This window comes from Dermochelys coriacea, chromosome 6, assembly GCF_009764565.3.
Source record: "Dermochelys coriacea isolate rDerCor1 chromosome 6, rDerCor1.pri.v4, whole genome shotgun sequence".
Taxonomy (NCBI): domain Eukaryota; kingdom Metazoa; phylum Chordata; order Testudines; family Dermochelyidae; genus Dermochelys; species Dermochelys coriacea.
In genome coordinates, this window is record NC_050073.1 from 10,494,956 (window position 1) to 10,508,406 (window position 13,451).

General features: G+C 48.4%; 1 protein-coding gene across 1 annotated transcript; it reads right to left on the bottom strand.

Annotated features, from left to right (window-relative positions):
• Positions 1–443: 443 nt before the first annotated feature.
• On the bottom strand, positions 444–7,775 carry VPS37C (VPS37C subunit of ESCRT-I). Its single transcript, XM_038406990.2, has 6 exons — positions 7,602–7,775; positions 5,989–6,209; positions 3,832–3,946; positions 3,563–3,734; positions 2,997–3,079; positions 444–2,717 (listed from the first exon to the last, which is right to left on the bottom strand). The coding sequence occupies exons 1-6, from the start codon at positions 7,674–7,676 to the stop codon at positions 1,950–1,952; spliced, it is 1,434 nt and encodes a 477-aa protein (XP_038262918.2). The 5' UTR covers positions 7,677–7,775; the 3' UTR covers positions 444–1,949.
• Between the last annotated feature and the right edge of the window lie 5,676 nt (positions 7,776–13,451).

Below are 13,451 nucleotides of genomic sequence, written 5' to 3' on the forward strand. Positions count from 1 at the left end.
TCTCATTCAAGCTGAGACAATCCAATCAGGTCAGCTTCAAGACACCCAAAGCTGCAGAAATGGGGGTTGAGGAGGTCAATATTAAACCAAGACAGAAAGGAAATGAGACAAAGGAATGAGGCGTGGGAAGGGAAAATGGAGGATAGAAACTACAGTGCAGAGAAGAGGAAGGTAAAGGAGAAATGATGCTGAAGCATGAGATCAATTAGCCCCTGGAGAAGAGGATTGCACAAATGGGCGCCTAGGGTATGTTGCAGACTGAAAGGCAGGCAGGATGATGCATAGAGAATTTGGCAGCGAGAGATAGAAGAGGAAAGACTATATGGACATCATCAAAGGGAAATCAATGGATGGATGCTGAGTTGGCAAAAAACCAAAATCAATAAAAAATTTCAACCAGGCACCACTTCATGTCCCAAAACAATCACAGCTGCAACCCTGTGTGCAATAAATCAAGTTTTATTACTCTAATTAATCACAGATAGAGAACTGTTTCCATCAAATTCCAAAAGCATTCAACTTGGTCTAGTCCATTAGTCATCTAACTTTATAAATAACTGACAGGCAACCAAACTGAATTTGGTAGGTAAGTGCAGACCAAAGCAAAATACCATTTTTGTTAAGAATCCTTCATTCTCTCTGTTGGGTCCATTGTTTCCTCAGGTCAACATAGGAGAAAAGGGGAGCGGGGGATGCAAGGGATACTGGATGCTTCCATGATCCAGTGTACCTTCACCCCTACCGCAGGTCACTAGAGAGGAGGAAGAGACATTGCAGGAGGCCTTACATGCCTCAGTGTTTCACTGAACCATTACCAAAGATTGGATAGTAGTGTTGTTTTCCACCATCAACCAGCAAATAAGGCTTAGTCACCCAAATTTCTACAGGTCAAGGCACATGCTGCCTTGCCTCCAAATTATTAGCAGCTCCAGAAGCATCACGCCAACTCATTTTATCTCCATGGCAGAATTGATATTCCACATATCAAATCCCAGGCATATTTCATGACCCTGATGCCTTCTCTGTGATAATCCACATCCTGCAAAGGAGGGCTCTGCCTGCCTCATAGCTAAAAGGAGCCAGTGCTAAAGGAGCCTTTCTCCACGAGTAGGCTGGAAACAGCTGAAATGGATAGACAGCGGCAGCACTGGACAGACCTTTGCTTTGCAGTAAAATTGTACAGTCAGTATGGTTAGACTGACAGAGGGAGTGGTAAGGAAACGTTGGTCCTGCAGTATGCTGGGAATGGCAGGACTGGAGTTGGTTTTGGAGTTACGCTACAGTGACATGGGGCATATCAAGGGATGACGTATCCCAACATGCTAGCTAGTCGCTTCTCATTGACAAGATAAATTATGCATTGATCCTAATAGCTGGCTCTGCTAGTCTAGTTTCCAGAGTTGAGTTCCCTAGAAAGCAATATGAGCATTTCCGGTCACATACTGTCAGAGATTCTCACTCCATCTATCACACACTTGTGTGTTTAGAATTGTTTTGGTATGTATCTTTATATGTAGAAAACTATACACACAGGCATCTCACACACAGGTCCTCAGCTGGTGTAAATCAGTGCATGTTTTGCCCATTTATAGTAGCAGAGAATCTGGCCCACTATTTGTATTTTCTAACATGGCTTTGAAAGACCAATCAGTACATGTGGCCACTGAAGAATGCCAGCAGCCATCAAACGGTATTATTCATTAACCAAAACCTAAAATAGTGCAATCCTCGGATGTGCTGTTACGGTGTCACTTCATCTTATATCTCATGCTGCTAGCATGTATATGACGCCAGAACCACACCTCTCACCTTACATAATGCTTATACATGTATGGGTCTGAGAACAACACTCCCAGCTCTTTCTTCTTTTGCTTATTTCTCAGCAAGGATCGATATCTCAGACCATGGCACAGGAGAAGATGATGAAGCAAGCTCTCCAGAAGTACTGACTAGTATCCAGGCCAAGCAGGGCCTCGAGGTGGCGGAGGTGGTGGGTATCCAAAGGGAGAATGTGAAGCTGGGGGATACGGAGGCTGGGATGGAATTGGAAAACTAGGTAACGGTGGCTGGGTTGGGTATGGACACTGTGGTCTTCCACCTCCTGGTGGAAAATATGGAGGCTGTGGAGGCTGGGGGTACCCTAGTCCAGATGGAGCTCTGGGCTGCAGTTGAGAGTAACCTGAGGCAGGTGGCGGACCTCTGCATGGAGCCCAAGGGTATCCTGGGGCCGAAGATGAGCCTCTTGTCTGAGGCTGGGAGTATCCTGGTGTCGAGCCTCCAGGTGAGGCCTGTGGGTATCCAGGAGCTGGAGGTGGTTTATAGAGAAATGTGGGTTGGCTGCTTGGCTGAGAGGAGGTGAGGGGTCCCATTATAACTGGTGCTCCAGAGAAAGGAGCAGGTTGGAGAGCTCCATGGGCTGTAGGGCCTACAGGCATGCATGGGGCTGGACTATAGGGCAAAGGGAAGGATGGTGTTCCTGATAGGAAGGGCTGTGGCTGCTGCTCGTCAGCAGGCCCAGGAGTTACGTGAGGAGCAGGATGCTGGTGGTTAAAATGAGAGTCACTGGCTGGTTCCTGTGAAGCTTCGGACTTCCTCAGTACTTCTTGGAGCTTTTCCACTCTGACCCGTCGCAGGTGGGATAACTTCCTCATGGAGGAAAACTGCTCAAGAAATATTTCCAGTGGCACTTCGCCCTCCAGGAACTTCTCGGCCATAGTCTGAAACACAAGACACCACTGATACCAACGCTGCCCCCTCCAATGTTCTCTCCCAGCTCCAGCTCAGACCCCATGTTCTCAGACATGGCCTAGATCACATGGAAATAATTAAACCACTCAACCGTAAAGGAGTGATAATCCCAATCTTTAGGACAATGGCTTCATCTATGGGAGATAATCTCCAATTTAGGGTGCTGGTTGGGGAGGGTAATTTCAAGTTTTCAGGGAGATTGCCATTAGTCAATTTTATTTTCATTTGAACTTAAATTTTAGTATTACCTCAGATTCCTCTTCAATCCTCTGGCCCTCCACCTGCAGAAGATTTAACAAGGTCCCAGGCTGCATCGCCGCAGAAAATTTCTCTGGAGAGAAAAAATGTGATGACCAAAACGTGACATACAAAAACTAGGCAAAATTACCATGTCTCCAGCTCTCTCAGAGACAATACTAGGCACCTATCCCAAGGCTCTGTGCTCTGACTCATGATCCCAGCAAAGCGTAAAGTAGAAACTACGTCACCTTCCTGCCCCATGCCCCCCAAGACTTTGTTAAACCCCTCACATTCACAATGGGAACCTTCGCTGCCTTGGGGAATTTTAATATAGGGAGAAAACCCAAGGAGAAACCAACATTGTGCAGTCTCTTGGCTAGGGATTCACCTCTACTCTGTCCATGTCAGTCTGAACAAAAACCAGAAGATAGATTCAGAATATAGACCTCCTGTACAGAAAAGGAGCTCCTCAGTCCACTGGGCATGAATGCAGGGGTGGTGGGGAGATGGGAAGAAGTCCTGGTTACAGACGACCTGACTACACTGGGGAGGGTGGGTGGTTTGGGAGACGTACCCAATTTTGCCTTCTGCTCCTGGCACTGTTCAGCCAGCTTCTGCAGCTTCTGGTATCTGTCGGAAAGGTTTGTGCGGCCAGTTTCCAGCGGCGTCTGGAATTCCAGGTTCTGTTCTGCCAGGCTCCGGTTTGTGGCCAAGGCCATCTCCCTTTCTAGCTGTAGTTCCTGGACCTGAGAGGGGAGATCAAAAGCCACAGCCAATGAGGAGCAGCACCTCCTATCTGCATCCACACTTCCCTTACCCTGCAGTATGCATGTTAATATTTACCGCTGTTGATTCCAGTGCCAGACGCTCTATCTCCTCAGAATTCTCCTGCAGCTCCTGGAGCTCCTTCACAGATAGGTCCCTTAAGGTCTCCATTTTCACTGGGGAATGTGAATTCCTAAGAGATGAGGAGTGTAAATGGACAATTACTAGGTTTCACAAAGCCAGCTGCACACTGACAATATATATCTATTGACAGACTTAACAAGATGCTTTGATAAATTATGTCAATCAACAGTGGTAGGGGGGATTCTGTCACACTACAGACAACAGAGAGTCTGAGGACAGAGAGAAAAAGAAAACAGCAAATCTAGCCATTTTGATTTTGGCAACTGTCTTTCCATTTCAGGGAGACAAGGTGAATGAGCTAATATCTTTTTTTGGACCAACTTCTGTTGGCGAGAGAGGTAAGCACGAAGGCTTATCACTCTCACCAACAGAAGTTGGTCCAGTAAAAGATATTATCCATCTACCTTGTCTCTCTAGTATCCTGGGACAAACACAGCTACAACAACAGTGTATTTCCATTTCAGGGACAGTAGAGGGAGATGATTCCTCTTCTGTGCCAGGACAAAGGCATTTAAAAGTGGAGAAAAACACCTTCTCAGTCATACCAAAGTGTGTGGCTATATCAATCCAATTCTTAAACAACTTCACTAGCTGGCCATTTATTTCAGGATTCTGCACAATATGATCCCCCTTTGTTTTAAAAACCAATCGTCTATCTCTGGACACACTTCCCTGCTCATTTTCATGCTAGTCTTCTACACATCACCTGATGTAAATGCCTTCCACTCTGGCACTCCTGCCACCTGGAACAGCCTTCCTGTATCTCCCTACTTTTTCAAATAATGTCTGACAATACGCTTTTATCTTCTTGCCCATGTCACACCTGAATTTCCCTTTTCTTTCTTTTCCCTTTATGAACAAATACTTTCATATTTTCCATGCAATGGGCTCTCACACCTTTGCAAATCAGGATTAACTCTACTGAGGTCAATGGAATAAACCCTTTGCAGCACTCTTCTTCATCATTTATATAAGCTCTGGCTGTCTTGTGCCATTTAGCTTTGTTACACATTAAGGTCACACTTTGTCAGAAAAGTGCTATAAACAGTAACTGTGAACAGAGTAAAAACTAAACAGGAAAAAAAAGAGAGGTACATTCCTACAGAGGTGTGAAAAGGGACCAATGAGACAACTAGTGCAGATTTTAACCTAGTACTAGCTACGGGTGTCTCTTCTACCTCTGATTCAAGTGAAACATCTCATAGATTCTGGCTCTAGAGATGTTGCATCAGTCTCTGCAAATAACATATTATGTCAAATGAACATTCAGGTCTCCAAATCCCCTCCAGCCATGACACAACCAAACCCATCTAATAATCATGTTGTGAAACCAGAAGGCATATGTGCATCAGCAAATTTTGCCATCACGCTGTGGACTCTGAAACAAACTCAGGACTCTTAGCTGTCTCACGAGCCACACGCACAAGATGACGATACAGGGCAGTGAGAACTGGGGCAGCTGGAAACCCTACCCCCTGCTTCAGTGTATCTATAATCTCCTAGAGAACAAAAGGTTTCAGAGTAGCAGCCGTGTTAGTCTGTATTCACAAAAAGAAAAGGAGTACTTGTGGCACCTTAGAGACTAACAAATTTATTAGAGTATAAGCTTTCGTGAGCTACAGCTCACTTCATCGGATGCATTTCGATGAAGTGAGCTGTAGCTCACGAAAGCTTATGCTCTAATAAATTTGTTAGTCTCTAAGGTGCCACAAGTACTCCTTTTCTTTTTCTAGAGAACAAAAGCAATTCTAATGGCATGGCCACACCTATATCAGAAAAATTTCAGTAGAGGATGTTCACTGGTAGAATTGGCTTCTGCTGAAGAGGCCCTGAATCAGAAGCCTGGAAAGCACAGTGTGAAGGGGATTGGGGGATCTATTTAGTAAGCCCTTTGATGAGTAGCAATGTTATTTCTCAGCTGATGAGGCCCATTCATTAGTAATAGAGAAAGCAAGTGGTTTATGGGGCAGCCCATGGGGTCACATCCACAGAGCTTGTTGGCATGAGTCACCCACACAGGCCAGGTCTGGGAGGGTTGGTGCACGTCACATGCATGGGGCAGCCCTGGGTGCAATAGCAAAAGTCACTCACCTGGCAGCAGCATTAGGAGTGTTGGCATGAGTCATCCACTTAAGGCTGGTGTTAGGCACATTGGGTACAGCCCACTCCCACACGGGCAGAGCATAGTGTGAGTCATGAACACAGGGTGCGTGCAGCTGGATGTGTTGGCATAATTCACCCACACAGGGACTGTACTGGACACTGAAGCAAGTCACCTGCATGAGGACCAATGCTGGCAGCATCGAACTGAGCTGCCCGCACGAGGAAGGGTCAGCGATAGGCACACTGGGCTGAGCCGCCCGCATGAGGGCCAGCACTGGCTGCATTGGTGCAAGTCACCTGCTTCGGCTATGCCGGGGGCGAGTTACCCACCCTGATGGCACTGCACCAAGCAGTGCCAGGTTTATAATGGTGCCAGTGGCTCCATGGAGCCAGGCCCATGCTCAGAAGGGACCCTGGCCTACTCCATTTGCACTGCACCCCGAGACCCCGCTCCTCCCGCCACTTGCTTCTGGCTCCTCTCTGGCCCCTGGCCGGACCCCAGTGCACCTCTGGCTCCAGGCCTGTGGGGCTCCGTCTGTCTCCCTGGAGCTGAGCTGCCTGGGACTGGTGCGGAAGCCTGGCCAGTCTCAGTCTGGGCAGGGGGACAGTGTGGGGGGGCTTAGATGGGCCCCTCCAGGCAAGGGCCTCTTGAGGGAGCCCAGCGGGGCAGGCCTTGGCCTGGTTGATCGCACCACTCCTGAAGGGACAGAGCAATTCTTGGTCCTGGGACCAGCCCTAACTGCACTGCCAGCTCAGCCCAGCAGACACAGTCACCTCCCAGCAGGGCCAGTGAGTGCAGCTGGGAGGTAGGGCTTGGGTGAGTGGGTCTCTGGGGAATCTGGGGAGGAGGGGGTGCTGGGCTGTAAGGGGGCAGGGAAGATGTGTGTGTTGGGGCAATAGGAACTAGGGGTTCTGTGGGGGGTGCTGGGCAGTTATGATGGGGCTGTGGGCAGGGGAGTGCTGGGCAGGGGTGGTGTTGTGCAGGGCGCTGTGCATTTCTGGGGGAGGTCTGGAGGGGCTCTGGTCATAGGAAGTCAGTGGGATGTTGGGGGGGGCTCTTTGGCGTGGCATGGGCCCATCCCCCGAGGGGATGGGGCATGCTGGCATCACAGGGCCACTGTGCATCTGGCAACTGTCAGTTTGTAAATAGTGGCCTCACACTGGGCTGGGCACAGCGGGGCTGCTCCTGCCATGCCATGCGCCTGGCTGGCCCCTGGCTCTGGGGACTGACCTATGGGGGCCTACAAACGGTTAATCCAGCCCTGGCACCGAGTGTGTTGGTGCGAGGACAGGGTGGGGTATGGGCAGAGACAGTCAGGGGGGCTCCCGGCGAAACAGCCTCTCCCCTCCCCCCACCGCCGGGGAAGGGCACGCGCTGGGCTGGACAGTTGGGGCTGATGCACGTGCCATGCCACCTGGGGAGGGAAAGAAAGAGATCGGCGCGCGACAGGGAAGGGCGGAGAGCATGGAACGTCGGTGCACCGTCGCACGCACAGTCTGAGGGCAGGGGAGGAAGCGAGCCAATCCCCACTGTTCTCGCGAGACCTGGCCGGGAAGGGGTTAAGCGATAAGGAGCCGATAATCAGTAAGAGAATACTCACCTGTGAGCAGCCGGGGAGCCCCCAGTGCCACACACTTCCGGCTTCCGGTCCTCGTCCGGAAGTGAGCCTCACCATTGCTGTGGATGTAGGGGGGTGGGGAAGACGGTTGCAATGTGAGGAGGATGGTACGCTCCGCCAGCTGGCCCGGTCTAGAGCGCTTTCAGCCGCGCGCCATCTTTGTTCTACTGCGAGGCTGCGGAGGGGACGGGGTTGGGCTGGGTCTCAAGCTGCTGACACTGAGCGCCCGTCCCCCGACAGCCTGTTCCCTGTATGGGATGTGGGCCACCCCCAGCATGTGGGGGGAGGGGTAAATCCTACACCTGGCCCAGCTCTGACCTGGGCTAATACCCCGATGGACACAACAGGCTGAACCCCTCCAGGGCTCGGCTGCCACCATCAGCCGTGTGGAGGCAGGGCACCGGAGTTCTGGAGCTGAGGAGTCGGGCATATTTGGGGGGAAGACACCTCCATCTTCCCTTCCCCCCCAGCACTAAGCCCTCCCCATGGTTCCTGTGTATGCCACAGACCTCCCAGGCCCCGGCTGATTCCCTGCTTCGTTAACTCCGGGCACGACGTATCATTGGCACAGAAAGATCATTTCCAGACAGTCCTTGCCTGGTGTGGGCAGGTGTGAACCCGGAGATAACCGCAGCACCTAGCACAAGCACCGTCATGCTGAGAGAACCATGGCACACGCAACACCGAGCTGCTGCCAGGAGCCCCGCTCGATGCTATTGCTGCCGAGGCATTTTCAGCACATGGATTGGCCCAGCGGGAAATATTTGGGAAATGCTTGGTACCAGCTGTGATCACGCAGCAGGCTTCTGCCCCCTGGGCGCAGACCTTTCCTGTTCACTAAGCAGAAACAAAGGGAGCTGGGAACAGTACCTCTACCTCCATCCCCATCTCCTCATCTAGATTTTGGGGAGTGTGATTAGAAACTATCAAAGGAAACAGGGACCCTGGGATTCAGATCTCATTTAATGTTCATCTAGGATTTTTTTTTTGTTTTTTGCGGGGAAGGGGGGAGTTGGTAGATTTAACCTTTGTGGGATCCAGATCCTTCCCAACCTTCCCCTTTGTTCCCAATCGTGGAGGTGTTTTTGATGAGACACCTGTAGGCCCTCACTACTACTTCTTCCAGGCGTCACCATGCCAGTGCTATCTTCTCCCTGCCTCCCACTGGGCTGCAGGAACCAGGCACCCAACCAGCACCAGAGTTGTAGTCATGTTGTTACAACTTTAATTAACTGTTAACATCACTCAATCCCTGATCCTCTAGACCTGTTAGTATCAGTTCCCGACTGGCTGGCTGTTGTTCCCATTCCCTTGCATAATTGATTTGGTATACAATTGAATCTTTCATTAATGGATTCCTGTAATAATTGTTTCATTATTGATTTCTTGTGTTATTGCTGCAGATCATAATTGCTTCCCCAGTTAACGGTCTCACTGCACAATTGAACAATAGAAGGTCCAGTCAGTCCTTTCCTGTCACTCTCTTCACTTCCCTTCTTTACATCAGTGTCTATGTGGGGATTTCCTCTGGGTACAGCTATCAGGCCCAGCCACTCCTGTAGCTGCTCAAAACCAGGGTCAACTCCATCAGTACAAATAGCAGTTTTGCTTGTCTACACTAAGGTTTTACACTGGTGGCTGAAATTGAGGCCAAACCCCAGTGTATGCAAGGCTTTTGTCTTTGGTGTCTCTTCAGAGCTGGATGACTTCCCGCAATGCTGGGACTTCCCTGGAGCCAGCGTTCTCTTCCAGTGCCGGGCAAGGAAGCTCCCTGTGAAGCTAGATTACCCAATACACAGCTCATCTTGCACTGACTAACACATTTTTGTACCATGCCTCTTTGCTCAGTAAATATAATTCCTATCAGACACATTCCTGGCAAATTCAGCCAGGGGTGGCTCTACCAATTTTGCCACCCCAAGCAGTCGCTGCTGAATTGCCGCTGCCACAGCAATGGCGCTACCGTCAACTTGCCGCCACCCCTGGAACAGCAGAGGAGCTGCTGCCAAATTGCTGCCGTCCCGGAACAGCAGGGTAGCTGCTGCCGAATTGCCACTGTGGGAGACAGACTGCCACCCCATTCTCAGTGCCACCCCAAGCACCTGCTTGGAAAGCTGGTGCCTGGAGCCGGCCCTGAGTCCAGCCCTGTCAATAACGAAGAACAGCAAAGGAGATTGATCTGGGGCAAAATAAGCACAATGAGCATGGAGATGCAGACGGAGAATAAAGATATAGAAGGCATAGAACAGGGGTCTTAAACACGCGGCCAATGGGAGCTTCGGGGGAAGTATCTGGAGGCGTGGCCAGGGCAACACACAGACCCCTATGCCCCCCCTCCCCCCAGATCCCGGCCACTTTCCAGAGCGGCGTGGGGACAGGGCAGGCAGGGAGGGAGCCTGCTGCACCCCGCACCTCTCCTGCACCCCAACCCCCTGCCCTGAGCCACTGCCACACCTTGCACCTCTCCTGCACCCCAACCCCCTGCCCTGAGCCCCCTGCTAAACCCTGCACCCTGACTCCCTGCCCCACCCTGCATTCTGCCTGCCCTGAGCCCCGATGCACCCTGCACCCCTCCTGCGCCCCCTGGGGGCAGGGAGGGGGCGGAGTTGGGGTGGGAATTTCAGGGAAGGGGTTGGAATGGGGGCAGGGAAGGGGTGGGAAGAGATGGGGCAGGGGCAGGGCCTTACAGAAGGGGTGGAGTGGGGGCGGGGCCGGGCAGCGGTGGGGGATCAGTGTTGCAGCCCTCGGGCCAATGTGCTAGTCCTCATGTGGCCCTCGTCATTTGAGTTTGAGACCCCGGCCTAGAAGATTGGCATCCTGATCTATGACTGGTGCATCTAGATGCTATTGCAATATAAATAAATTATAACACTAGCCATTGTAGGCATTGAATATCAACTCCACCATGTGACAACGGTATGTATCACCTTGGTTAACCCAGATCATATGATGAGCCAGGAAATAAAGATCAGTCTTTTCCGACAATTGCTGTGTTACTCCTTGGCAAAAATGGAATGAATGAAGCTCCCTGACTCTGTCATCTTCAAGAGAAAATAGGCAGTGGTGATGAAAGTGCTCCCAAATTCTCATGAGAGCAAGGAGATTTGACAAGAAAGGGTAAAATCCTCTACTTGGCAGGCCCAGTGGCATTCAAAATCTCCAAAATGAAAACACCAAGGACATTGTAAACTGTTGACAAAGTTATTCAGGTGTGATGTATCCAGAAATACTGTGATTCATACAAATACGTCAACTGGGAAAGGTGCATTTTCTCTGCAAAGAACAAGCTGCCATCTGAGACCACTGACTATTATATAACACGAGGTCATGTGAATTTGGACAAGTACCAGATTAACTAATCAGAGACAGATTTATTTTTGGCATAGCCAATAACCAGGTCAAATAAATGTTGTTGCAAGAAATGGACTTGACTTTGCAAAGAACAGCCTGATCCAAAGCCCACTGGAGTCAATGGGAGTCTTTACTAGATGCTGGCTCAGATCTTAATTGGTCTGTCAGTCAGAGACCGTGAATCAGAGCAGGTGATACCAGAGAAATTCCCCAGACTATATTTCGTATTCCTGATCTCCATTTTTGAATAAGCAAAAGTCCCTCCACCATCGGAAGCTGTAGACTACATACGATTGGAAGCTTAGGTCACATGATATGTCTCAGCAGTCAGTAACTCTGAAGTAAACAGTATCAGTGAGCATGAATGAATGTGTAATAAAAAAAAAGAATGAATGAAGTTGTAAAGTTAAAAAAAAGCATATAAAAAGTTCTGATAGGACAATATAAAATGATGACACAGTTGAGACAGATAGAACAGAGAAGATCAATTGGAAGAACCAGCTGTAAGAGAGAAAAGTTAGGAGAAGAGTGGAGAAAAGCAACCAGGCAAAAAAGTTGAGGCAGCCAAGGTAGCAGCAGTGTCAGAGACTACACAGTGAAATCACCGTAAGCCTGTTAGATTTAATTATTGTATAGCATGGTATAAGCTAGTATAGTGATAGTGTAACGGTATTAGTATGTGGATGTATAAGTGTGTTAATTGTGGTTTACATATGTAAAATTTAAAGTACATTTGAAGAACTGCTGTCAGTGATCTATTGCAGACTGGCCATCTGCAATAGAGCACATCACTTAGAATAATTTAAACTGTTTACTCTTGTGGTTTAAATGCTCTTTAACTTGCAATAGGGGATTCATGTCTGATTTTTAATTTTAGATCATATTGTAATACATGATTACTAGTTACATTAATAAAAAGATATCGATTTTGGGGAAAGAATACTGCCTGTGTCACTCATTTTATTGAAAGGTTGTATCCATGTCCTTTAAGTGTTACCTTAACTATCCCGGAAACCTTTACCTTGGGAAGAACAGAATAAGAGGGTGATAGGCTATTCTAGGAGTGCCCCAAAATCGAATTTTCAGTGTAACTCTGGGACTGCACAGCACCAACCACGGGGCAACAGGGCAGCTCCCAGCCAGCTCCAAGGTGCTACTTGGCAGGATAGGCACATACAATGAGGGGTGTGAATCTTTGCAGCCAATGAGCATTCTCTGTACCCCTCAGATGGAGCATTACAGTGCAGATAGGTCCGTAGGAAACTGAAGGGGAGGACAGAGCTCAGGTCATTAGGCTACAGACCTCACTGCCCTCCAGGCCCAGCTGGGGATAGATGGGGCCTGCTGTGACAACCAATTAACAGTCCTGCCCTCCTTAAGGCATCAGGATTTGATTGCATGGCTCATACACAGAAAGCCATTTCACAAGTTACTGTTGGAAGTAAAAAGAACAGGAGTACTTGTGGCACCTTAGAGACTAACAAATTTATATGAGCATAAGCTTTCGTGCGCTACAGCCCACTTCATCGGATGCATAGAATGGAACATATAGTAAAAAGTATATATATATATATACACATACAGAGAAGGTGGAAGTTGCCATACAAACTGTAAGAGGCTAATTAATTAAGATGAGCTATTATCAGCAGTGGAAAAAAACCTTTGTAGTGCTAATCAAGATGGCCCATTTAGACAGTTGACAAGAAGGTGTGTGGATACTTAACATGGGGAAATAGATTCAATATGTGTAATGACCCAGCCGCTCCCAATCTCTATTCAAACCCAAGTTAATGGTATCTAATTTGCATATTAATTCAAGCTCAGCAGTTTCTTGTTGGTGTCTGTTTTTGAAGCTTTTCTGTTGCAAAATTGCCACCTTTAAGTCTGTTACTGAGTGACCAGAGAGGTTGAAGTGTTCTCCTACCGGTTTTTGAATGTTCTGATTCCTGATGTCAGATTTGTGTCCATTTAGAAGAACACTTCAACCCCTCTGGCCACTCAGTAACAGACTTAAAGGTGGCAATTTTGCAACAGAAAAGCTTCAAAAACAGATGCCAACGAGAAACTGCTGAGCTTGAATTAATATGCAAACTAGATACCATTAACTTGGGTTTGAATAGAGACTGGGAGTGGCTGGGTCATTACACATATTGAATCTATTTCCCCATGTTAAGTATCCACACACCTTCTTGTCAACTGTTTAAATGGGCCATCTTGATTAGCACTACAAAAGTTTTTTTCCACTGCTGATAATAGCTCATCTTAATTAATTAGCCTCTTCACCTTTTCATGTTCTCTGTATCTATCTATCTATCTATCTATCTATCTATCTATCTATCTATCTATCTATCTTCTTCTTATATATTCCATTCTATGCATCCAATGAAGTGGGCTGTAGCCCATGAAAGCTTATGCTCAAATAAATTTGTTAGTCTCTAAGGTGCCACAAATACTCCTGTTCTTTTTATGGATACAGACTAA

What these genes read in the sequence shown, in the direction of transcription:
- VPS37C (XM_038406990.2), bottom strand. Translation starts at nt 7,676, where the DNA reads ATGGTGAGGCTCACTTCCGGACGAGGACCGGAAGCCGGAAGTGTGTGG. An exon ending in ACTCCTAATGCTGCTGCCAG is followed by an intron (nt 3,947 to 5,988) that starts GTGAGTGACTTT and finishes CTCATCTCTTAG; the next exon opens with GAATTCACATTCCCCAGTGA. An exon ending in GGAGCAGAAGGCAAAATTGG is followed by an intron (nt 3,080 to 3,562) that starts GTACGTCTCCCA and finishes TTTTCTCTCCAG; the next exon opens with AGAAATTTTCTGCGGCGATG.